We start from the raw sequence: 26630 nt of genomic DNA on the forward strand, positions 1-26630 counted from the left end.
TGATTTTCACTGATAATATATTGATTCACTTTTAAAAAGTGTGTATATGAATGCATTATTTTATTCCATGAGAAAACAAATGTTTAACGTTAAAGAAAACGTATTTTAAACATATAACGAATGTATAACAAACGTTTAACGTAAAAAAAAAACGTATTTTAAACATTTTTTAAACGTTTTTTTATCAGAAAAGAAACGTATTTCTTAACGGTTTTCAAGTGGACATTTTAACCAATCAGAAACGTTTTCAACAGTCGGTTATGAAACGCTTCGAAGAAACATTTGCGAAACGTTTTTGAAACGAATATGTGCTACTTGGAATAGAAGGTCTTCAGAAGGTATCCCAAAAATATTTTTGAGCGATTAGACATCTTCAGGATGTCCTCTGAATGTCTTTTGAGCATAGATGTGGGACATATTAATAACAAAACGATAAAAAATATAATATTTTCTTATAAGTGATATTAATATTTAAAAAAATATCTAAATAATACTAATTAAGTAATTATCTAAATAATACTAATTAAGTAATTATTTAAATAAATACTAACAAATAATTACCTAACTAGTAATTACAACTAGTAATTATCTAAATAATACTAACGAATTCTTTAATATTGAATTTTTTTTAAAGATAAAAGATACAAAAAGAAAAAAATATTGCTTAAAAAATATTATATACAATATTAAAAATATTTAAATAATACTTACAGGTTCCTCAATCTGTGAATTCTCTTTTCTTACATTTTTATCAATATAATTCAAATTTTTTCCACCTATTTTTTCTCAAATTACAATGATGTCGAATGACGTCACAAAAATGACAGAGTCGCCATCTAACTATAATCGTCTCAGGCTTCTCTCTGTTGTAACTATATATTCTGCGCACACTGGTGTATGTGTGTGCTTTGTGTGCGTATGTGTGTGTCTGGAGTTCATTGGTTATCTGGTGGATTATATCGTGTCACTACTCGCTTCTTGTCACTTGCCACGCGTTGCTGTTACTGCGTTGTGTTTCATTAGCATTTTTAAATTAACGGTGTAAACGTTGACAACGAACCAGGAAACGTAATTTTTTTTTAAATCATCCTAACATTTTTACAGCCTAAAATTTTCAGAGGTATGTCCGTGCAAATGTGAACACTACGGCATAGAAATCGTGCGACTTGTAAGTACTGAAATATTTTTAAACGCGTTGCTTGCATAATTTTATCAGCTATATATTTTTTAAGTGTTTCTTCATATCTGTTGTGTTTTTTTTAACCTTCCATAATATTTTCCATAATCGCATTTATAGCAAGAAATTAAATTATGTACAATTCAAAACGCTAACAATGAACAAACTAAAAATTATCTTTAATAAAAAAAAAATTTTTTTCTAAACTGATTAGTCAATATGACGCACAGACTATTAAACATATTTATTACGTCTTATATAATAAGCCACAGTCTTTATATACATTTATGTATATGTACTAGAAAAAATCAGAACATCTTTATAAAAATTATACTTGTAACGTGAGGGTGATATGTTTGAGATGAACGAAAATAATATCTCGATTTAAACAGCAGGTACTAGATATTTGCAAATGCATTTGTTCTAATAATTCACAATTAATCTGTATTTTAAACTCGTCTTTACAATCCACTAAGTTTTATGTTAACCTCTTTGTTGTCTTCTTACCATATTTTGTTTGATATTTATTTCTTATTAGAAAATTGTTTTATACATTTTTTCACATGGATTCATAAACAACAGAAATTTTATATCAGAAGAAATATAACTTTTAATATAGATTTATATCTACAAAAAATCTTAAAACATGGATTTTGATATGTTGCAATATATTTGTAATATATTAAGCATTTATATCAAGATTTTTTTTATATGGATTCAAATATAAATTTATAGATACAGATTTTCAATAGAAATCTATTATGTAACTTGTATTATTTTCTCTTATATAAAACAACAAACAATAAATATAAATTTATAGATACAGATTTTCAATAGAAATCTATTATGTAACTTGTATTATTTTCTCTTATATAAAACAACAAACATTCGTAGAGTTGCAGTCAATTATATCCTGAATCATGTCGCAATACGAGGACATCATTCTGGAGGCCAAAGAAAAAGAGGAATGTTTGGCAGGAGACTTAGGAATACGACATCGTATTCCTTGGAGTGATCGTGTATTGCTAACTGAAATACCTGGTTTACATGAAGTTAAAGAATTATTAGATGATGATGATGCAAGTTGTTTGGCAGAAGAAGAAGATGGAGTCGGATGTCCTTTGCCTTCAACTCCAGAAGATGATCATCTCCTGGATTGTGAGGTATATTTATTGTTATCTTGCAAGAAACATAAATGCAACTAACTGTTAATAAATATTTATTGTTTAAATTATAGATGACCGAAGTATTGAAAGCAGGTGTATTAAGTGATGAAATTGATCTAGGTGCATTAGCTCATAATGCAGCAGAACAGGCAGAAGAATTTGTTCGAAAGGTAATAGGCTAATATTTATATAGGTTAATATTTAGTAGCATCATTGTAATAAGAATAATAAATATTCCTCTTACTGTACAATTGCAAAAAGCTTGCTATAACAATTGGAATTAATCTAGAAATTGTAATTAATATTCCTAGTAAGTTAAATTTGAACTTTTATAGGTATGGGAAGCATCATGGAAACAGTGTCATTTTAGAAACTTGCCAAGATGGTTGCAAGATAATGATTTCTTACATGCTGGCCATAGGCCACCACTACCTTCGTTTTATGCGTGTTTTAAAAGTATCTTTCGAATTCATACAGAAACTGGCAATATTTGGACACATTTATTAGGTATATCTTTTTAGCATTATAGTATATTAAGTAACACTGGATATATACATATCAATGTGCCCATTCTAGAAAAAAGCATATATGTAGCATATTCTTTTAAATATATTCTATATAACTTTTGATTATAAATTTTGCTCATATATTTTATTCTTTACAGGCTGTGTTGCCTTTATTGGTATAGCTATATTTTTTCTAACACAACCTCCTATAGAAATTCAATTAGAAGAAAAATTGGTATTTGGTACCTTCTTTGCTGGTGCTATAATGTGTCTAGGAATGTCATTTGCCTTTCACACAGTTCATTGTCACAGCGAATGTGTTGGAAAGCTATTTTCAAAATTAGATTATTGTGGGATAGCTATGCTTATTATGGGTAGTTTTGTACCATGGCTTTATTATGGATTTTATTGTGATTACCAACCTAAACTAATTTATTTATCTGTGACGGTTGTCCTTGGCATAACTAGCATTGTAGTATCATTGTGGGGACGGTTTGGTGAACCAAATTATCGTCCACTCAGAGCTGGAGTTTTTATGGGATTTGGGCTTAGTGGGGTAAGTTATTTCAAATTATTTTACAGAATACAGCTTTTCTCTCACTTTAGAATAAATATTTTAAGTATATCTATTATCATTATATTTAGGTAATACCAGCAGTACATTATTCTATTGCTGAAGGTTGGTTCAAGGCGATTAGCCAAGCATCCCTTGGATGGTTAATATTAATGGGATGTTTGTATATATTAGGTGCATTATTCTATGCTTTAAGAGTACCTGAACGTTTTTTTCCAGGAAAATTTGATATTTGGGTAAGCTTTATGAAAAAATCAATATGAATTTCTACAAAGAAAATTTAATTATTTTGAGCAATATATATATATATATATTACATTTCAAATTTAGTTTCAGAGTCATCAAATCTTCCATGTACTAGTAATTGCTGCTGCTTTTGTACATTATCACGGTATTACAGAAATGGCAATGCATAGAATGACAATAGGCGACTGCACAAATCCGTCGCAGGTGTTAGCTTTTTAAATTTGCGTATACTTCATTTTGTTAATAACTTTCATGTCAACCTATAAAAGACTACAAGAATTTCCTAAATCTTATGCCAGTGAATCTATGCTGTTGAAAGATATGGTAAATGTATAAAATATCAAATGGATATAATTTCAATTTTGTGTTTGTGTATATATTTTAAGATGGTGCTTGTTTTTATTTAATTGTAGTTTTTATTAGTTTTAAGAATATAGAAGTTGCTTTCAAAGATATGTATATGACTGTGAATTGTATTGTTGAAAAATTTTTTGAAGTTTAAATTAATATATATGATTGGGGTTGTGTACATATACATATATATAAATATATATTTACTTTACATAACCAAAAATTAATGGCACTGTGAAACTTTTATATATGAAAAATTTCAATGGAATCATATTGAAATATGAACTGAAATTCCCCGAATTTCCTTGAATATGAGATGAAAGTCTACATATCATTTGAAAATGTATAAATACAATCTATCAAATTTGAATAGTGTAAATGGAATTCCAAAGTATATAAGCTTAAATGGGCACATGTGTTATCTCCTTAGTTTATTTTTTTTGTAAATATACGAATTATATATGAATATTTATATATTTTTTTATAAGCTCTGTTTCTTCATTGTAACCATATTATATATATATATATAATGTCAGAAGTAAAAAACTTTTATAAAATTATTTTGCACATTTGAAGTGAACTAATTTTTTTAAATATCAGCTTTGATAGTATAGAATGTAAATTATGTGTATGTGTGTGTGTGTGTGAAAAAATAAATTTTCGACATATATAATACAAATACAAAAATTACATAATTTCTCTTAATGATATCATAATGTTACAGTGAAGAAACAAGAGTTTTCATTCATTTATCTATGGATTATGTGTAGTGATATAAATAATGATTAATCTTTTTCTTTTATCATTAATTTAATATAGTTGAAAGATTATGAAGTTTTTCTGTAACTTGGAAAAAAGACCTAAGTATTAAATTGTATATGCTTCGTTAGATCTTTTTGATAAAGATAAAGTAAAGGTTAATATGTAAAATTTCTATACTAATATAATATACAAAACAAAGTATAGACAATAAGCAATGAAAATACGCGACTAAGATTTAGGAAGCAATCGGTTATTACAAACGATTTTATAGCATAAATATATATACTATAAAATCTATAATATATTTTGAACGAAATTATTGTTGAAGCAATGAAAATTTGTTTATTACTATATCATATTATGGGAAAAACATTTAATGTACCAACCAAAGTTTCCAAATGCATAATTCATTTTCCAATTGTATACTATATTTGAAGTTCTTAATATACAGAATTCTACTAAATGTATATCAGTTATGTTTACAAAATCCTAAAAAAAAGAAGATATAGTGCTTCATCCTTGAATTAAATTTAATTAATCTAAGTGCGTGATCTTGATTTTTCCAATCTATAATTTGTAATAAAATTGAAAATAGCACTCTATATTTATTTTACCATATATATTTTAATATATCATATATTTTAATGCATCTCTATATCTTAATGTATGTTTGATATATGTGTAATTTTTTCTTATTATTCTAATATTCTTCAAATATTCTTTATATTAGTATATAAAGTTATGAATGGAATTCTATACAGATTTTATCATAAATTATATACATAATTTAAAGTAAATTTTATATCCCAATATCCAACTACTTGTGTTAAAACATCATTGGTTGCATTCAGTAGGAAAAGCTGCTTTGCAACTGTTGTAAAATTCGTGGATCTGATTGGTGTATACTCTTAGATTCAGTCAAAATTAAGATCATACACCAATCAGGCTCACGAATTTTACAACAGTTGTAAAGCAGCTTTTTCTGCTGAATGCAGCCAATTTTATATTTATATACACTATATTATTACTGATTTATTTGTAATGAATGAGAGAGAAACCAAAATGATCTCTATCAAACTGTCAATCCGTTTTAATCCATTATTTAATTGTCAAGGTCTGCTCAATACACTAATTTATTTTTACAAAGAATAAAGAAAACCAGGTAAGTAACAAGTAGATTTATCAAAATTAAATTACATATGTCATAATATGATAATAATAGAAATTTTTTTAATTAAAACGAATCTAAATTAAAAATAAGAGACAAACTTAGTTACTAAAACAGATTTTATAGGAGAACAGCTAGATTACAATTCATATATATACAAGAGTTAAAATTAAACTGTGTTTCACAAATATTTAAAACCTTTAATTTGAAAATATATCTAAAACATCAAAATGTTAAAAACTGTTTAATTTATAAAAAAACGTGCATCAAAATAATATACATATATACATATTTTTTATTACATATAAATGAAAGCATTAAATATAATCCAAAATATGAAAACAACATATACTAAAATCAGATAATATTTATTTGTTACTTGAAAATATAAAATGTTTTATATTGTATATACACACACACACACACACACACATATATATATATATATATGTATATATATATATATATATATAGAGAGAGAGAGAGAGAGAACTAAAATAAACATTAAAAATATTAAAAGTAAAAGCTTGATTAAATTATTTCTATTTTAAGAAGCTATGAAAAAAATATATAAATTGTTTTACAATCTCACGAATCTTTCAATTATTGATTAGTTCTCTAAATGCTCTAAATAAATTTCTTCTCTTACGTTGTTTCTTTCACTACTTGTCACTACATTCGCTTTGCATGCTCACGCCTTATGAGCATCATTCTGTCTTTATTGCACATCGAATATCAAACGAAGATAGAGCGATACTTTCAATGCTGAGCCCGTCAAAACGAATGCCCATGTGACAAACACATGAGAGAGAGAGAGAGAGAGAAAGTGAATAAAAGATAGCATGCTAAAATAGTTTCATTTTGCATATGTGCCATTTAAACATTTAGGGAAAATATTAGAATATACACATATAAAAAAAATGTTGGAAATGTGTGTACGTGTCAAACTCGAGATAAACTGTCAAGTGAAGGAGATCGAATCCATGTGCGTGTAAAATTATGTCTCTCTCATAGTTTTAATAAAGTTAAATTGTAAAATTATCTTATATATATATATATATATATATATATATATATATATATATATATATCGTATAATCTGATCACATTTCATTAATATGATCTCTCAAATATATACATGTATTAATATTGGAAAAAAATTCCATCATATTATTTAACCTCAAATTATTTGACATTGCAGCTCAATCCGGCAATCAAAACTCGACAATATTCGAAAATACTTTCTAAATAAAGAATAGTATACAAAATAAACGAATAATGATAAATGTAAGCTTTTATCATATTTTTAATCAATTTATTATCAATCTATTATCAATTGTCATTAAATGTATGCCTCAGCATAACAAGTAAAACTTTAAACTTTAGACAGATATTTATGTACAATTTAATTACATTTATATATACTTTGTGATTTTCAATTATTTGACATTTCGTTGAAATATTTTGACTTTATGTATAATTGTTTATAATATATTTTTTATACTTTTTATAGTAATATATAAAACAATAATTCGACAGAACACTCAATGCAAGTTGTCAGTGCTACATAATTATTTTGTAACCATATGAATAATTTATCCATATTTTTTACTGAAATATATATATAACATTTTCCAAAATATATAAATTTTATCAAGATGAGCTTGGAAAAAGGACTTGCATCCAAATATATATACATTACATTTGTAATTGCAGCCTACTGGTGAGTTGTAAAATAATATTAGATTGTTTGCATATTCTCTCTCTCAATTTTATCAATTTATTTTTACTAAGTACCCTTGTATATTAGATTCTTTTACAATATAAGGAATATGCTCAACATAATTCTGTTATAAATTTTGGTACAATTATATATATAAAACTACATATATTTTTAAATAATTTTTAGGATAGTATCCATTTTGACTGTATTTGTAAATAAGGCACTCTTATCCAGTAAAGCTGTGAATTTGGATGCTCCTCTGTTTGTAACTTGGTTTCAATGCATAGTGAGTACAGTTATTTGCATTATTTTACGCAAACTATCACAATGGTTCCCAGGATACATTGAAATTGCAGATGGTAATCCATTTAGAAAGGATGTTTTAAAAAAGGTATATAAATTCTCTTAACAATATTGTATAATTATTATTTTTCAATCATATAAAAATAGATTCAATTTTCAAACAATTTGCATTGCTATGTTCAATTTTTAATAGTTAGATATGTAAATTGTCGATATTTAACATTGTAAGTTACAAAAAAAATTGCTAAATATTTATTATTAAAATGTCCAATAAATTTATTAAATCTTTAAGGAAATTAAAATATATGGAAGATGAGATCTTGAACTTTCTGAAATCTTCTCTTCAAATTTTTATATTTTTGTAAAAGTATATATATAATGTGTTTATATAGACAAACTTTTATAGGTACTGCCATTATCACTCCTGTTTACTGGAATGATAGCAACTAATAACTTGTGTTTAAAGTATGTTGGTGTCGCTTTTTATTATATAGGCCGTTCGTTAACGACTGTATTTAATGTGGTGTTTACCTATATCTTACTTGGTGAGAAATTTACAAAAAAATCTTTAAACAAAAACTTTGACTTAAAAATTATTGAAGAAATTAATTGACAAAAATTACAGGGCAAAAAACATCCTTCAAGTGCATAATGTGCTGTGCAGTAATTGTTTCTGGGTTTTGGTTGGGTGTAGATCAAGAGCATGTAGCAGGTTCCTTATCTATTCTTGGTACATTTTTTGGCGTGCTTGGATCATTGTCATTATCCTTATATTCCATCCGTTTAAAGCAGACACTACCAGCTGTAAATGACGACATTTGGTTACTTTCTTATTATAACAATGTATATAGCATTATTATCTTTATTCCATTAATAATAATTAGCGGTGAACAGACAATTGTATACAATTACGAGAAACTTGGATATCCTCTTTTCTGGGGTGCTATGACGATTGGTGGTGTATTTGGTTTTGCCATTGGATACTTTACTGCGCTTCAAATAAAGGTCACATCTCCTCTAACACATAATGTTAGTGGTACTGCAAAAGCATGTGCTCAAACAGTTCTAGCAACTTATTGGTTTAATGAAGAAAAATCATTTCTTTGGTGGATAAGTAATATCATTGTACTTACTGCCAGTGCATTTTATGCAAGGATTAGGCAATTAGATTTAAGTAAAGAATATAAAATTGAGAGACAGCAGCTTAAAGTATAACAATAATATATAATTTTATTAGAATTTATATATGTATATATGTCATTTTTTTACAATTGTATATATATTTTCTTAAAAATACATTTTTAAAAAATACAAAGTATAACGTAGAAAGCACTTGTTATAAGTGTGTATGTATGTTATATGCAAACTGATGCAAAAGTTCATTTTAGTTTTGCAACAGTGTATAAATATATGTATTTGTATATATACACGCACATTATGTATGCGCGTATATATACACTCATGCATATAAAACAGTATTATAATACAGAATTAATGTTTTAATATTTACAAAAAATCTATGTCTTTCATTTCACTTATATAATGATATAACTTAAAAAATCGATCGTCTTTATTGCGTGTGCCCACAAATATTTGTGGTAACATCTAAGTCTAAAATTATATTTTCTAATATCACAGTGTTTTGCGATCTTCAAGATTCTTAAGATTTTGATATGTATTCCTTTAAAAACAAAGAGTATATTTAAAATCGAGATGCTATTCCATTCCCACGACTATCAGAATGACTCGATAGCGAATCTTTCTTCTTAATAATTGCATTTATACTTTTTATAAGTAAATTATCATTAAAGATAGGTAATGACAATATCATGGGATATAATCGAGCCTGCAATGCAGTGTCTATCGAATGTCTTTGATTATTTTCTATCATTATACCACCAGAAGCAAAATAGTATCTGTAAAAACAAATAAAATGATACAGTGTATGTGCAGGATAATATTTTATCAATTTATCTAAAATTATTAAATCTTTTCATGTACCTGGGATATTCTATTGCGGCGGAAACATTAAGAGCACGAACGATAAGATTATAAAGGATTTGCCCATTAAGAAAAACATCGTCCGAACCAAATACTCCACGTAATCCACATATTCCCTTTTCATAATGGAAAATAATAGGGATAAATGTAAATAAGTCGTTATCGTCGATATTATCTAACAAAAATCCAGCGTCCGTCATATTTCCAGGTCCCAAAGGTGAACTTAAGCCACTGCATTATTTATAATGTATTAAAAAAATATAACAATATATATAAAGTTATCTAATAGATATGTAAATATAAATGATTTTAATTACTAACGATAAAATGCAAACATATGTTTCTTGCCAATCCATTGCCATAACTCCAGTATATGCTCCTCTTTCCGCTAAAATCGTGATCATATGATTATTAAACAGTTATGCTTGCCAGTAATAATTAGAGCGATATGACTCACCATGTTGCACATGAGAAGACGAATATATGTGCATCAATGTTTCTGCGACAAGAGTTAGCGATTCTATTGTGGACGCGTTTCCCATTAAAATTGGAAGGCTCTCCAATGTCTCAATTACTGTTTGCATAAGAGACATACGTGGTGGGTAATAAATTGTATGATGATGTAATGTTGAGCTTTGTGCAATTGTTAAAGTGGGCATGTAACTTGATAATTCTTGCAAAGAATCTTCATGTAAGTTACTACTGTGCAGAATTTTATTAGACAAATTACCATTGTAAAATACTAAAAAAAATTAAGAAGTTTTAATACAATCCTATTGAGAAAATCAAAATAACATTGCATGAAAATTATTATTTGCAATTGAAGATTAAATTGCAAAAATAATATAATACATAGTGTACCTTTTACACCGTATTCTGCCACCATATCTAATGTATTTGCAAGCTCATGCAATTGTAATATATCACCTGGATTCAAAGGACCATTATAATGTGTTCCATAATCTGCATTTCTTGATACTTCATCCACAAGATCCTTAGATACAACAAAACCCTCTCGAGCCAACTTAGCAGAGGGTTCTACTATGTCATGCCATGGCAGGTTGCCATATAATATGTGAGCAAATTCTAATCCTTTTAGTAGAGCTGGCAAACGAATTCCAGCTTTAGCAAAAAAACCTATATTATATAGATAAATAATATTATATATATTGAATTTCTTTCTGTCACATAAATACCAGAATGCACAAACCTTTGTCTGCATTATTTGCAAAATCAATAACAACTGGATGAATGTCACTTTTAGAATTATATATCATTATGTAACCACCTCTGAAAGGAAAAAGATATTTAAAAAAAGATAACATAATTAAGATTTTAGTCTATATCTCACCCGCCGAGACCGGTTTTATGAGGTGCTACTATAGTCATGCAAATGGTTGCAGCTATTGCAGCATCCACTGCATTGCCTAATTTCCTTAATATTCTGGTGCCAATTTGAGAACAATTTGAATAATCTGTAGCAACTGCTCCATGTATACCATGAAGACTATTCTAAAATAATTAGAATTTTGTTAGAATTTTTTATTACACTACATATATATATATATATATATATATATATATATTTTTTTTTTTTAATTTATTACCTGTGGTATATTTTCAGTATAAAGAATCTGCAGCACCAACATAGTAGTGATAGCAAAAGTCAACGCAACAAAACAGACAATGATAAAATTTAGTCCATTGCCACAGTAAACACATAATCTATATTTGTAACTTTTTTCCCTTGTTAAAGGACATTCTTCCGTAATGTCTAGAACCATGTTAAATTATAATCTTTTTTTCTCATTGTATTTCAAATGAATGAAAAGCTTTGAAAGATGCATATCAATTTGTTAGGAAGAATAGAGTAAAATAATGTAGTTAGAAAAGGTTTAAAAACGGGATTTTTGATAAATAAACACTAACACAATCTATATTATCTTATAATATCTATATAAATCTTATTGATAAGTTAGACATTACAATACAAGAGAAATACTTTATATTATATTAATCTCAATTTCTAAAAATAGTAGCGTTTAATAATTATGATAATTAAATATTTTCATAAGTTATGTAAATATATGCTATAAATATAGACCAATGCAAGGCAAAATTTTGTACAAGACTTACGTGAATTATAACTCATTTTGTTAAATTCACTATCTGTAATATTTTCAAATATTATTTATAATAATAATCATACACATATATACGCAGTATACATTTGTTAGCAGTACAATAATGCGAAAATCGTTTTGATTTTTCGATGAAAACAAATGTATCATCAAAAAGAATGTGAAAATAAGCGAATCGGGATAAAAATAGAAATAAAGGGGACAACAAAGAAGAGAGAAAACTCTCTCTTTTCAAACAAGTTTTATTTTACTGCCATCTGTAGATGTGGAATCTGAAAGGAATTAAATAAAATGGCGACATATAAAGCGGGTTTTTTAAAAAATTTGTTTGAGACCGACTAAATATCGATCTCGTGAGAGTTTCTTCCTCCGATTCTTAGATAAAGGAAAATAATTTTTTATATATTGCACTTTCTTGAAATTTAAAGTTTTACAAAATTTGTTTTTAAAATTTTCAATAAAACCTATAGAATTTATATACATACTGTATATCTTCAATGAAACTGGAAAGAAAAAATATATATATATATATATTTTTTTTTTTCTTTCCATATATATATTAAATTCTAAAACAAAATTTATTTTGTACACAGTTACTTTGTTTAAAGAATACATATAAAAAAAATTATATAAAACATTAAAACTTATATTAAAATCAATCTTGTAAAAATCAATATATATATAAAATTTTTTAAATATAAAATTTTATTTCTATGGAAAATAATTTAAAACTAGATGCAAATTTAAAAAAAAAGAAAAATCTTTAAAATACGCTGCAAAAAATTGAGATTTTTTTTGTCTAGAGAAGTAGAAATAGGTTAAAGTTAAAAACATATTTTTTATGAATTTGCATCAAATATATTTCCCAAAAAATTACTAAATGAATCATCATCCCAATAATTAATAAATTGTTTTCTATGCTGTACATATGAAATATCAAAATTGCACTTGGTTAATTCCATTAAATTATGTTGAATAGTTGGTCTTATATTATAATAATTTTCTAAAAATTCTAATACAGATGATTTATCTTGTAAGTTGTTGAAAAATACTCGATCTTTCTTTGGTAGAATTTTTTCCAACATGAATACTAGATGATGATGGAAACATTGAAATTCTGTTGGAATAGTCGACGTAATATTCAACCAATCTTGAATGCAAACAAGTGGAGTAGTAGAATGTCCCGAAAATAATGCTGGATTATTTAAAATACCTCTAGCAGACATTACTCCTTCGCATCTAGATTCCTTAAATAAAAATTCCGCATCTTCTAAATTTTTCACATCACCATTTGCAACTAGAGGCAACTGTATATGATCTCTAAGAAGCTTTAGATTGGCCAAATCAATTGGTTCATTACGCATCTCAGGAGTCCTTGCATGGACTGTTAAAAATGAAGCACCAGCTTTTTCCAATACTTGACATAACATTATTGTCTGGCGTATATCCTTTAACAGACGTATCTTCACAGAAACAGTGAATGGTCTTGGAATATGATTTCTGATTTCATATATTAAATCTTTTACAAGTTCCGGCTTTTTCAATAAATCAGCACCATATCCTTCCTTGATAGCCCAACGTTGCGGACAACCACAATTCAGATCTACACCATTGCAATACCTATTAATTACAAAATAAATAAAATAACAAGCAATACAAAAAAACAAGCATTTGCAATACTATTGCATAAAAATATATGTATAAGCTATAATATATAATAAACTTACGGTGCAACCATTTCTGCAGCACCAACAAAATCGTTTACAGTTTTAGCCGCAAATTGGACAATTAATGGATTATCCTCTTTATGCGTAGTAAACTCATTTTCTCTAGCTTTTAAAGATCGCACAAACGAATCGGCTAAGATCATAGGCGTAAAACATATGTCGCATCCGTACCGTCTTACAAGTGTTCTAAATTGTAATCTACAATCATAGTGGAAAAAAAAATTAGTAATATAATTTACATGAAACATTCGTTTTTAAGAGTTATCATTTTATTTTATTATACTCACTTGCTATATCTAACCATCGGAGCACATATTTTTATCATTCTCGGCTCTTTTAACATTGCCACTATATCGGTTGTCATTTTGTATTTTTGATAATTATTTGGATTGAAAAAAGGATGATAAGCTCTAATATAAGAGTAATTGAGAATTACAATAATAAAAAAAAAGATTTTAATTATATGAGCAGAATATTAGAATCATATATATAACTTGTTGACATTTACATCGAATTCATCGAAGTACACTTTACATATTCATGACATTTCCGTTTGTATACAAATGTAATACGGCATAAAGTATAAAGTACAAAGATCCACACGAGACAGTGATGCCAAATCGTACACGCCAGACAGAAAAAATCCTAGAAAAATCCTAGAAAAGTCCCACAACGCATCACTGACACGCATGCGCATCTCTGTCGCATACAATATTCGATAGGCGAATGTGTCTCTAGTATCTCGCAGTCCGGGTTCTTTCTTTGTAGCGACAAAATGGGTAAGAGACGTGATTAAATTCGTATCGATGCAAATCCACGTTTTTTCATTTTAATATCGCAATGCAGCATCAATATCGCGTGAATTAGATGTCTTTGTCTCGAGAGAAAATATTATTTTTGTATCTCCATACTTGATTCATAAAAAAATTTACCTTAAAAATATCTGCACCTACAGCGATATTGAATGATAATTTGCCCCATGATTTATATTTCTGTATATTTAACAATGTGAATGTCATATTATTGACAAAAGTAGGCTTATATTGATTATCGAGATAGTTATAAAGTATTAAAATTCAGTATAAAAAAACTAAGTTCCATAGTATCAATGTTGCATACTTGGTTATGGATTAAAATATCTCGTGAAAGAAAAAAATTCAACGTGTCTAAGTTCATATTATGTATTCATCGATATTACAGGTATTTCTCGGGATCATTGGCATAAAAGGCGAGCTACTGGTGGGAAGAGAAAACCTATTCGTAAGAAGAGGAAGTTTGAATTAGGACGTCCAGCTGCAAATACCAAGCTTGGACCACAGCGAATTCATACTGTAAGTATAAACTTAATTTTTATGATAAACAAATTACAAAAGAGAGAATATCACACAATAATTAAGTATAAATATACAAAATTTATAGTCATTATATAAATATCATCAAGGACATCTATATTATTACAATTGTTTATAGAATAGTATTTTTTTAATAGTGTATAATTAACGCATCTATGATAATTACTTATTCTGAATTCTATGGTTAACCACAATTTCACACTGCTCTTTAATTTAAATTTTAAATATATAATATATTGAAGTTTAAACCAATTGTTTTAAATTCTGCTATAAATATTTTATACCAGGTCCGTACCCGAGGAGGTAATAAGAAGTACCGAGCTCTTAGATTGGATACAGGAAATTTTTCATGGGGCTCTGAGTGTAGTACCAGAAAAACTCGTATCATCGATGTTGTCTACAATGCATCAAACAATGAATTAGTGAGAACTAAAACTTTGGTGAAAAATGCCATTGTTACTATTGATGCCACACCATTCAGACAATGGTACGAGGGTCATTATGTTCTCCCACTGGGCCGTAAAAGAGGCGCTAAACTGGTGAGTACTGAAATGTGGCTTAATTTAAATTTATAAAATGATAAAATGAAGTAACATAAAGTATAATTGTTTTTTAGACTGAAGCTGAGGAAGAAGTATTGAATAAAAAGCGTTCCAAAAAGGCAGAATCTAAATACAAAGCCAGACAGCGGTTTGCTAAAGTTGAACCTGCTTTGGAAGAACAATTTGCAACAGGACGTGTTCTTGGTATGAATATTTTATTTTTTTAATATAATTGTTTATAAAATATAAATATTAATGTACCTTTTTGAACATTGTACATTTTTTAACAAATGTTAAAGTGATTTATTTATAGTTAAAAAATATTTTTTTATTGTCTTGCTTTATGTTGTATTTTGGATTTAATGAAATTAATAATTTATTTCAATTTCAGCTTGTATAGCGAGCAGACCTGGTCAGTGTGGTCGATCTGATGGCTACATCTTGGAAGGCAAAGAACTTGAATTCTACATGCGAAAGATTAAAAGCAAGAAAGCCAAATAAGTATCTAATGATGGTCCATTGATAATAAAAACATCTTGAAATACAAAATCCCATCTTGTATTCTTTATTATTATTTCTTCTAAAGAAATTAATTTGATTAAACTTATAAGAAAATGATATGTATATATCTAAAATTAATGTAAAAAAAGCCTTAGATTATGTATGTGTTTCATACATGCTCTAGATGTTTTCCAACAAGTAAAATAAATTAAAGAGCCTCTAATCTTAGTTTATGCAGTTTGTTTTTGCCAAGAGGCCTTTTATGATTAGTTCGCCATTTTCCAATTTGCGCTATTTCGATTTTTATCAATTCAGAATTTTTTATTTTCGTAAATAGCGAATTATTCGAAGATTTATATAGATAAATTATTTCATAGATTTACTTTTAAATTTTCCTTCGTACTATCGAGTAATATACTGTTTGGTAATGCATTCTCCATTTAAAAATATATAGAAAAAATTATATAGAATATAAATAATTGTATAGATCAATTATATATAGAATTATAAAAATTATATAGAAAAAAGTATACAAAGAATATTATAAAAAATAATATATAACAAATATTTTACTAAATTATACAATAATATGATAAATTACTTTAATCGTTTTAACACAGTAATTCACAATTAGCACAAGAATAAAATGATACACAAACATATGAATTGAAATAATCAATTAACATAGTGTAAAAAAACCGGAAAGAGACCGCAGTCATCTTTTTCTCTCACAGGATTTAAAAAAAAAAATTGTAACTTTCTATTAGCATATTATAAGCGCATTTTTTTTAATGTTATTTTCTTTTGAAATGTTTAACAGACCAAAACGTTTTAAAACGAAAATAGCATCAAGTAAAAAGTGCATTTTATATACACACATACATACATATATATATTATATGATGTAATATACAGTGTATATACTGTTCAGTTTTCTTTTTAAGAGAATTCCGAGGATATTCTTTTTGATTTGTTACTTTTTTTACCAGTGCTGAATGATAGCAAAAAAGTGAGCAAAAAACCTCTTGCTCTTTGCCAATTAAAAAAGAAAAAGAAAAATATTTTATTTAATTTGTTTGTTATGATAAACATAATTACATTTATAGATTAGACATTGGTAATAATCGACATATAGAAATATCATAAATGGAAATACATTAGCCTAAATATGAGAGTGATCCAGATTTAAAAGGAAGATTTTATCACAATTTTACAGAATGGGTATTTTTCAGATCTTATGTAACTTTTTCTTTCAATAAAAAAATATGAATGTAACATTCTACTGATATTACAAATGCTTCCAGTCGAAAATTGAACAATCAGAATAAGTGGTAAAGATTTTTTTACCTTGATTGCATGATCAGTCACTTGAAAACATTTGTAGTATCATCAAATAAAATTTATTCGAAGTATAATACAAAAAAAATGTATAAATAATATAGTAAATTTTTCTATTTCAAGATTGTTTTTATCATAATAAAATATTAACAATTATGTTTGTTTGTTTGTCACGAAAAATAGAATATTTTGGAAAACATTAAAAACACAAATTATATAAGAGTTTTTATAGATATATTAAATTAAATAAGATATGAATTTTTTTTTTAAGTATAAATATAAGATATAATGATACAAATTTGAAAAAGTATATTTTTCTGTTTACATAAATAATAAACACGATGGATCTAAAAAAAGGAGTAACGTAATCAGTAATAAAAAAAACTGAAGATTGAAATGGATGTACATATCAGACAATAAATTTCAATTCGCTTAATTATGTGAGAAGTTAGTTAAGTCAATCTTTTGTTAACAAGATCTGCAATTTATCGATATCGATAAAATATGTATGTCATCTCAGCGTGTTTTCATATTGCATTTGCATCTGATTTACATTTGAATTCAGTTGTGCAAAGTAAAATATAAACATACAATATCCATATATCCATATGTATATGTATATATCCATATGTATATGTACGATTATTATATTCATGTGTATAAAAGTATGCACATACAACATCTGTACAATATGTTTATATTTATTTTATTCTTTCAAATTAACAATTCACTAATCTCTTTCTTTCTCTCTCATTATTTTTGAATTAAAAATTATATTCTTTGTAACAAAAGTTGTATTGTAATTTTTCAAGCATAAAATTGTAATTAAAAGTAATATATTTAATGATTTTGATACTAATTTAAGATCAATTTAAGACTTTTTTAAAAAACAAAAACAATTTAATTGACATTTCTTATGTTATAATTATGACTCATAATCTACTTTTGAATAATAATAATAATGTTCGAGATATAAATTTAATAAAATTTACATTCACATATTTTGATTTTCCTAAACAATTGTAATTATAATTATATTTTATTAATTATTTTTTATAAAATTTTTTAAAAAGAACCTTTCGAATTATTTTTATAATTTTCATTTTGCTGGTCACAATAATAAATTTTATAAAAAATATAACTGTAAATATAAATGTAATGAATAATATTTTCAAATATCATTTTGAAAATAATATTTGAAAATAGTTAAATTAAAAAATGAATAACAAAATTGTCAACATTTTCCGCACAAACGCGTGCGCGTTAAGCTCAGATGATTAGAATTCTAGATGTTATATAAAACCATCGAAAACACAATGTGAATTGTACGCTCTGCGAAAAAAATCTTCGCGAAGCTGCACAATGCACTATTATACACCGGCGCTGCTATTAATGCCCTCCCACTTTTCTTGGAATTTCTTAATTGCACCTGCTGCGCGACACTGTAACGCCGCATCACGAATGAAAAAGATTATGCATTGTAAACGCAAATAAGGAAATTGTACTAGACATAGTCGAGATGCGTTCCCATGTAAAAAAGCTCCAACCTTAATATTAAGGTATTATAAAAAGTACACGTTTAGGGCTATTAATTCAACAAATCATGTAAAACTTTAACATGAATTAATTAATTAATAATTAATTGAAAACACTGTTCAAGATGTTTCATTGTTTTTGCTCTTCAGGAATCTATTTTATCTGTAACAATTCATATGATTTGAAAGCGGAGTAAAAGATTCGCCTTCGTGGAAATATAAAATATGCTCTTGTTCTATCAACAGAGACATATATCATCCTTCTGAATTGCTCGAATTCTTGGAATTTTGAAACATATAGTTATAAATTTTATAAATATATATTTATAATTTAATATTTAATTAATTTAATCAATTTTGATAATAATTAATTGATAATTTAATCAATTAAAAATAATAAAACAGAAGAAAGAACTGGATCAATAAGAACCAGATGCAGTAAAAAGAGTGTAATCAATATTATAAATAATTTTCTTTAGTATATCTCCATTTTGATTAATTTTTTTACTATCTTCATTTTTCATTTAACCATCTTTCTTTGTTTTCCAATAGTGGTCTCACCGATAGATGATGAAATTATTAAATTTCCCAAAATACTGAGAACTAATGAGCTATTTATAAACAGAGCTAATGAGTATTCTGGATCTTTTCGCACAAACTTCTTTATTTTCAGACATTACGCTGAAGACGATCAAAAAATAGATCGAGACGTCCATGAAGATATATTAAAGAAAATTATTTATAATATTGATCGCGTCCTTATTAAAGCGCCTGGCTCTTATTAGCCCAATTTCCTCTCCTGTTTTGTATAATTATATTAAAATCTTATCGCTTTATTATTGTGTTTATTCCACCTACAATAAAATCAATATTTAGGATCAGATAATTATCTTATAATAATTCGATGTAAATTTATTTTCTAGGAATTGTTATATAAATTTTGCTAGTCAAGGCTTATCCAAGAAAAATGAAACAAGAATAAAAACAAATGAGAGATAGAGTGATATTTCACGAAATCAGATATTTTAGCATCATCAGATTCGAGGTTCGTTCGTTCGATAGATGAGAAACTGACACGTGATATTTTTATCGAAGCAAAAATCATGCATCGATGTAACCGAATTTATAGACAGGGTATATATATATACTAGAAATTTTTTGCATAGGTAACGTTATACAATGGTGTCTAAGATATGAGAAAAAAATGGATATTCTATTGATTTACCTAATCCATTTATCTGATGACTTTAGAAATATTAATATAATTAAAGTCATTTATATTTGCGTAAGAACATAACAAGAAGACAGAATGACAGACACATGAGACGGATCTTCTGTCTCACAATATTTAACACGTTGACAAATCTTTATATTTTTTCGATGCATATGCATATTCTAAACTCTGAATTTACTCGTTTGACAATTTGAATTTCTGGAAGCAATATATGTATATCCCATCTTTAGATTTACATACACGTAATAATTAATTATGTTTGCTAAAGGGAATACATATTTCCGCTGTCCAAGATTAAATCTACGAAAGAGAAAGAAAGAAAGAGAGAGATTAATTTATATTCAGTATAAATTAATCAAACTTTCGAATATAATAGTATTTTTAAAAAAATTGCGCGCGAGATTCCAGATAACTATACATATTATTGTATAATATTTTTCTGCAATTGCTATATTATTAGAAATAATATTATTGGAAATATTAGAAATAATTATTAGAAATATTATTAGAAATAATAATATTTCTAATAATATTATTTCTAATTATTATTAGAAATAATATTAGAAAAAGGAAAACAGAAGAAAGAGAAAAAGAGAGAGAGAGAGAGACGATAAATGTTGCATTTTTGCAATGTTGACCGGAAATGGATAAATACAATGCCGTTTGTACGTCTCGATCATTCTTCCTCCTACTCGTGCTCCGGAGAGAGGCCTTTCCCCTCTCCCTTTAACTCCACCGTCCCACGCCCTACCCCTACTTTCGCGGCCCTTCCCCCTCTCTCCCGCGCGTCTTTCTTCGCGACGGTTCGGTTCCCCCACCAGGCGGCATCTAGTTATGTTGTGGCAAGCGTCGCTGGCTCGAGTGATCGGTAACGCTTCGTTCCTTCGCGTCGTTGTAAATACACGCAGCTTGGATTCTCTCGACTTTTAATTCGTGCGCGATTCGCGTAGTGCGCGTTTTAACAATCTCTCCTTACGCTGTGCAAACGAAGCAAGCTGCCACGATTATTGACAGGCGCGAGGCAGGTCGCGAGGCAAGGTAGACGCGGATCGGCATCGGCTTGAAGTCGGCTCTGGAAGACTTCACGGGGAGCGATCCTAGACAAACTTCTGCCGCGAGAAAATCGCGATTAGAATGCGGCGTGGCCGGTCGATGGACGATGGCTGTTAAAACGGTGAGTACGTTTGCATTCGAATTTTTATTGTATACTCTTTTTTTTTCTTCGTACTCCTGAATGTATGTACATGTGTGTACATATATGTATGTATATGTGTGTACATGTGTGCGCGCGAGGCACTGCCATATCGAGACAACGAGAGTTTTCGAGGCTGACCGGCACCGCGTCCGTATTTCTACCTCTCTCTCTTTCTCTCTTATCTCGTCGCTCTTTTTCTCTATCTCTGGGTGGACGGATGTGTACGCGACGCTACCTTCTGATTCTGACAGGTGGAATGCGACGGCGGGGCATCGGTTAACGTGAACCGATCGCAGCGACGCGAACGATACGCACTGGGAATGCGCGAGTGTATCGTACTGTTGTGAGTGGCTGTTGTGAAATTTGCATAATTCTACGAGAAAATATTTATTAATTAAAATTAAATTAATTTAAATTAAATTAAATTAATCGAAATTAAAGATTCTTCATATCTGATTTCGATGACAGATGTAGTTCGATTCGATACGGCGTGCCTCAGATGCTTGGTTGTCCTCTATTCGAATTTTTGATTATTTGTTATTGTGATTATTTTTCCTTAACACAAAGATCTTTCGAACGACCAACGCTTTTTAAACTACAAACGATTGAAAATAAAAGACTCGGTAAATGTTTACATTTACGTGACACGTATTACTTTCTTTTTGACATATATAAAGGAGACATTCGTAAGTAATACACGCTTTGAATTTTGTAACGTCTCTTTTGATTTCTGAAATATGCAATTTTAAAGTATTGTAACGATAACAATTTTAATTTATCAATAACCTTAATCTTGATATATGTTTTCAAAATCATGACCTCCAAAAAATAAAAGGTTTTATCATTTTTAGGCGTTTATGTCTAAAAGATTAACCTATATATTATTCAACGTTTACTTAAGGATTTAAATATGCAAAAATCGAATTCATTTATTTCAAACATTCTTTTGTGTGACAAATTCCAAACCATGTATTTTACTTTATTACAAAGTTAAAATATGAGCAGGGAACAGACTTTCCTTCCCTGCTTATACGTTTATTTAAATATTTATTTTTTGTTTTTAATAATGAATAAATCTAACAGTGATACAAGACAAGCAGTGTAAAGAAAAAAAACAAAACAATAATCCAGAATCGTGACACAATAACGAGCAAATTAAATAAAAAAATATAAACATCCAAGTAGGATATAAAAAAGATGGTACAAATAAATACGAAAATTATAATATTCCAAAATCGCGTATCTCAGAAATTAAAAGAAAACGCCATAAGACACACAAAGCATATATTACTTAGAAATGTATTTTCTACAATATATGTCAAAAGGAAAATAATTCGTGGTGCACAAGTTAATATTTACCAACGATTTTTCAAACTAAACTTTATTGGTACAAATAAATAAAAATTATATCCGTTAATTTTGAAGGCACTTATGTCGAAGGAATTAAATTATTAGCTAGAAATTAATGTCCGTTGCGAATTCAGAGAGAAAAAACATCTATATATATCTATCTATGAAAGAATTATTATAATTTATATACATATATAATTTATTGTTTAGGCACACACAATATAAGATCTAGAATTTTACATATTAATTATTATTTTTTTTATAATATATATCAAAATAGAATAATTATCGCATTATTACACTAACTAGCATTGCAAATGATTAAGCAGACCGGCAACAGATTTTTATCGTTGCTGTTGTTTATCCTTTCGTTTCAAACTCCTTTAAATATTAAATTAGCTTATATCACACATGCAGTAACTAGATAGTCAATTCTCTTTGAGTTCAGTTATTTATTTTTCAAGGTTGCATTTCATTACGTAAGCTTAAAAGCTGGCAATAACACATGCATATAGAATATGATCTTATAAAAATATTTTAAAAAAAGATTAGAAAATTTTTTTTACATGTGTACGCGCGAATTAAAATTAATATTTTTTAATACTTTCAAAAAAAATCTAATTACTGAAATATCTTATTAATGTTTTTTATTAAATCATCGATTTCTAAAATATACTGTGTATACTGTACTAATACTGTACTATACTTTTCTCATAATATACCCCTGGATAAAATATTTAATTTTTACGAAAGTCATTTTTGACCTTATTATTTCTAACGGTATTCATTAATCAAAAATTAACGGTACGAGGACCGCTGTTTCCTTAGAAAAAAACTATTAAATCGAGCAAATAAATAGTAAAATAAAAGTAGAAGAGCCGTTACTTGCGTTAATTTCTTTTTTTGAAGGACAAGTTGCAAAATCTTTCGAGAACAAAAAGACTTCCTTATATACTTTAAACATACTTTTCGTGAAGAAAAATGAATTTTTACTCTTCTTTAAAAATTTGTTTTTGTAGTATTTTTAAACACATTTTATTTTGTTTGGGCAAAAAAATAAATTGAATATCCTTCTATGGAACTGAAAATATGCACAACGTTCCATAGATATTTTCATCTTTTACATGTGTACTTTACAAATATTTTTCAGTATGTAATAATCGATATATATTATATAATACTTACTTATACCACTTTGTAATAATAACAATATTTGATTCAAATAGAAATTTTGATTCAAATAAAAATTTTTCATTTACGAAAATCGACTTCGATATTTCAAAAATTATGTCTCAAAATTAAATATCTAATTTTAATTAATTAATATGGTATTTTTTATCACTGTTTAGAGTTTTAATTTTTATTTTAAAAAGTTTCGTTTTAATTCAATCATTTGTTTAAAAAGTATAAATGGTTATAATTTTTTTCCCATAGTGATGCACTTTGAGCATTTCGCTTCACATATTTGCAATAAAAATATATTGAAGCAAATTATTTTGCAAGTTTACTATTCTAGCGTCTATTTAAAAGGATCAAAGAGGATATATGAATTTTTCCAAATTTTTTTGGATATTTTTATCCTTTGAAAAAGGACAAAAATGACCTTTCTGTACACTTTGAAGTGTCAAAAATAATACGGTGTAAGGGTTAATATTATTTGTCATAATAAAATAAAATTAAAGATTATACATTTAGTATTCCTTAGTAATTCCTCGGTTTTAACACCATGGGGTTTCTTATTCGAATAAAATTATAGAAAAAGAAACAGATACAGTGCACGGACTACGTATATAACACCGAAGAGCGATCCTTTCGCTTTCAAATCCGCGTTGATTTGCACGACACGTCGAATCCACTACATCGGCCTTGTCATTAACTTTTTCACATTCTGCCGATTAATGACACTTATAAAAGTTCCGAGAGACGGGCGCAGTGAAGAATTTGACTTTCACTCAAGTGCACTGCTTTCACCCATCTCTAACTTACGCTTAGGTCAGAAGTATTTCGAAACGGAAACTCTGTCTGTGAATACGCTCACACGTGTTTTCTCCTGAGAAACAGCGCTCTTAACGACATAACGCGATCTTCGTGAATCCGAAAATCACACATGCACAACAGCTAGACGAATAATACAGATGTAGAGACATAGAGACTCGTTATTGACCATGCATTTGTCATTAGGAAGACGTAATGAAGGATAGAAAGAAAGGGAAACCCATCGTCTCTGGTGTTTCACGCGATGTCGATCCGACATGTTATAGAAAGTGCGCTAAGTTCACTTAAGTCTTTTTACGCAGAAATAAGGTTGCAATGAAACGAGAAAATTGCAAAAGAACGAGAAACGCAACGAGTGCGAGCGAAACTTTCATTTTTTTGTTTTCGTAACGGGTGCCACACCTTTTCAATTATATCGCTTTTCCGATACGAAATTTTTCCGAAAGAAATTTGATTGAATCGAGGGGGTGGGAATAGAGGAATATTCCTAATCCTTTAATTTTGTTTACGTGCACGCATCAAGCTCTGTATCGTCTCGATAGACTGGTCCTGTAGAACCGGAGGACCCCGAAGCGATAAAACGACCCACGCCTTGAGGCCTCTAAACAGAAGACGTTTCGCGGTACGTCCTCCTCTTCTTTCCACCCTCCCTCCACCTTTATCCCCAGAAGACGTCACTCTTTATCGCGCACAATAATCTATTTCCATATCCAATCCGCGGCATGTAACGGCAACAAGTGCTATAAATCCTGGATGCTACTCGTCTCGCTTTGCACACTATAATAATATTTTGTTTTTCTCTCTCTTTCTCTCTCTATGAATTTGTTCCGATTAAATTTTGCCAATTCGCAATTCCTGATCTGTCAAAGAATGAATTGATGACATTGTTTAATAATTTTAGATATTTTAATAGATACTGTGTTGTAATTTTGTAAATGTTTAATTAATTTATATAGCGGATTTTCCTTTTGACATATATTAGAGAGTACATTCCCAAGTAATACTCATTTTGAATTTTGTGGCACTTTCTTTTGATTTCTAAGATATGCGATTTTGAAATATCATAATTTTTCGTTTGTATTATCTTTTCGTTATGTTTATATTCTTTTTGTTTACATTTGCTCGTTATTCGTCACTGTTAGTACTCTTCTAAATTATTATTTAATCTTTTTTATTTATATTTGCTCGTTATTGTCACTGCCATATTTATTTATTGTTAAAAATAAAAAATAAATATTTAAATAAATGTGTGGGTGGAGAAGAAACTCCATCCCTTTTATTCGTGTTTACAATAAAGTAAAACTATAAAATACATAGTTTGTAATTTTCCGCAAAAAAATGAAAATTAAATAAAAATTGGCATATAAGAGCAAGGAAGAAACAACACTTCCTTCTTATTAATTGTTGGTTTAAACCAACAATTAATAAGAAGTGTTGTTTCTTCCCTGCGCTTCAATTACCGCGCTATGGCTCTTATGTGCCAATTTTGATTTAATTTTTATTTATTTATTTGAGCCAAATTCCTAACTATTAATTTTAATTTCCGCAAAAAAAGTTTGAAATAATTTAATTTAATATACTTGCATATTTTTAAACCTTTAGATGAATGTTTAATAATAGTTTAATCGTAAATATTTTTAATAATGATAAAAATCTTTTAAAACTTATCGAGAATCAAAATTTTGATAACAATCAAAGTTAAGATCATTTAAAAACTCCTTTTCTAAAATTTTATTGTTACAA

The 26630-nt window shown here is 27.8% G+C and overlaps 5 protein-coding genes across 9 annotated transcripts in view; 4 read left to right on the forward strand and 1 right to left on the reverse strand.

Moving 5' to 3' along the window:
* Positions 1-286: 286 nt before the first annotated feature.
* Adipor (adiponectin receptor) lies at positions 287-5133 on the forward strand. Of its 3 annotated transcripts, XM_083084492.1 has the most exons (8): positions 909-1168; positions 1480-1572; positions 2072-2340; positions 2415-2513; positions 2679-2850; positions 3008-3405; positions 3495-3659; positions 3754-5133. In XM_083084492.1, the coding sequence occupies exons 3-8, from the start codon at positions 2098-2100 to the stop codon at positions 3886-3888; spliced, it is 1212 nt and encodes a 403-aa protein (XP_082940618.1). In that variant the 5' UTR covers positions 909-1168; positions 1480-1572; positions 2072-2097; the 3' UTR covers positions 3889-5133. The 3 variants fall into 3 exon arrangements, with proteins under 3 accessions (XP_082940619.1, XP_082940618.1, XP_082940617.1); XM_083084493.1 differs by lacking the exons at positions 909-1168; positions 1480-1572 and adding an exon at positions 287-338; XM_083084491.1 differs by lacking the exon at positions 1480-1572.
* Positions 5134-6644: 1511 nt separating this feature from the next.
* Nac (GDP-fucose transporter nac) lies at positions 6645-10265 on the forward strand. Of its 2 annotated transcripts, none has more exons than XM_083083622.1 (6): positions 6645-6935; positions 7152-7237; positions 7609-7673; positions 7860-8064; positions 8383-8521; positions 8602-10265. In XM_083083622.1, the coding sequence occupies exons 2-6, from the start codon at positions 7229-7231 to the stop codon at positions 9189-9191; spliced, it is 1008 nt and encodes a 335-aa protein (XP_082939748.1). In that variant the 5' UTR covers positions 6645-6935; positions 7152-7228; the 3' UTR covers positions 9192-10265. The 2 variants fall into 2 exon arrangements, with proteins under 2 accessions (XP_082939748.1, XP_082939749.1); XM_083083623.1 differs by having other exon boundaries at positions 6647-6935; positions 7464-7673.
* LOC145962509 (glutathione hydrolase 7) lies at positions 9181-14379 on the reverse strand. Of its 2 annotated transcripts, none has more exons than XM_083083621.1 (12): positions 14354-14379; positions 14133-14255; positions 13846-14043; positions 13332-13738; positions 11585-11751; positions 11329-11489; positions 11188-11267; positions 10839-11114; positions 10435-10551; positions 10299-10365; positions 9978-10208; positions 9181-9892 (listed from the first exon to the last, which is right to left on the reverse strand). In XM_083083621.1, exons 1-12 carry the CDS (start codon positions 14362-14364, stop codon positions 9679-9681), a joined length of 2052 nt encoding a protein of 683 aa, XP_082939747.1. In that variant the 5' UTR covers positions 14365-14379; the 3' UTR covers positions 9181-9678. The 2 variants fall into 2 exon arrangements, with proteins under 2 accessions (XP_082939747.1, XP_082939746.1); XM_083083620.1 differs by having other exon boundaries at positions 10435-10719.
* A 180-nt stretch (positions 14380-14559) lies between these two features.
* Rps8 (ribosomal protein S8) lies at positions 14560-16288 on the forward strand. The gene is made up of 5 exons (XM_083083625.1): positions 14560-14624; positions 15046-15176; positions 15485-15736; positions 15814-15943; positions 16131-16288. The coding sequence occupies exons 1-5, from the start codon at positions 14621-14623 to the stop codon at positions 16238-16240; spliced, it is 627 nt and encodes a 208-aa protein (XP_082939751.1). The 5' UTR covers positions 14560-14620; the 3' UTR covers positions 16241-16288.
* Positions 16289-21183: 4895 nt separating this feature from the next.
* Positions 21184-26630, forward strand: part of LOC145962711 (uncharacterized) — an 83408-nt gene continuing 77961 nt past the window's right edge. Inside the window, exon 1 of the mRNA XM_083083976.1 lies at positions 21184-21521. The gene's annotated coding sequence lies outside the window, so the exon portion shown is untranslated. The remainder of the gene's footprint in view (positions 21522-26630) is intronic.

Source organism: Camponotus vicinus, unplaced genomic scaffold, assembly GCF_025532165.1.
Source record: "Camponotus vicinus isolate PSW18456_S1 unplaced genomic scaffold, iyCamVici1.0 SCAF_12, whole genome shotgun sequence".
In the NCBI taxonomy this organism is placed as follows: Eukaryota; Metazoa; Arthropoda; class Insecta; order Hymenoptera; family Formicidae; genus Camponotus; species Camponotus vicinus.

Excerpts from the sequence above, each read along its gene's own strand:
- Adipor (XM_083084493.1), top strand. The coding sequence starts at position 2,098 with ATGTCGCAATACGAGGACATCATTCTGGAGGCCAAAGAAAAAGAGGAA. Across the intron at positions 3,406-3,494 it reads TGGGATTTGGGCTTAGTGGG|GTAATACCAGCAGTACATTA; the intron begins GTAAGTTATTTC and ends CATTATATTTAG. Across the intron at positions 3,660-3,753 it reads CAGGAAAATTTGATATTTGG|TTTCAGAGTCATCAAATCTT; the intron begins GTAAGCTTTATG and ends TTTCAAATTTAG.
- Nac (XM_083083622.1), top strand. Across the intron at positions 7,674-7,859 it reads TTTGTAATTGCAGCCTACTG|GATAGTATCCATTTTGACTG; the intron begins GTGAGTTGTAAA and ends AATAATTTTTAG. Across the intron at positions 8,065-8,382 it reads GAAAGGATGTTTTAAAAAAG|GTACTGCCATTATCACTCCT; the intron begins GTATATAAATTC and ends AAACTTTTATAG.
- LOC145962509 (XM_083083620.1), bottom strand. Across the intron at positions 13,739-13,845 it reads GCTGCAGAAATGGTTGCACC|GTATTGCAATGGTGTAGATC; the intron begins GTAAGTTTATTA and ends TGTAATTAATAG. Across the intron at positions 10,720-10,838 it reads GGCAGAATACGGTGTAAAAG|TATTTTACAATGGTAATTTG; the intron begins GTACACTATGTA and ends AATTTTTTTTAG.
- Rps8 (XM_083083625.1), top strand. Across the intron at positions 15,177-15,484 it reads GACCACAGCGAATTCATACT|GTCCGTACCCGAGGAGGTAA; the intron begins GTAAGTATAAAC and ends ATTTTATACCAG. Across the intron at positions 15,737-15,813 it reads GTAAAAGAGGCGCTAAACTG|ACTGAAGCTGAGGAAGAAGT; the intron begins GTGAGTACTGAA and ends ATTGTTTTTTAG.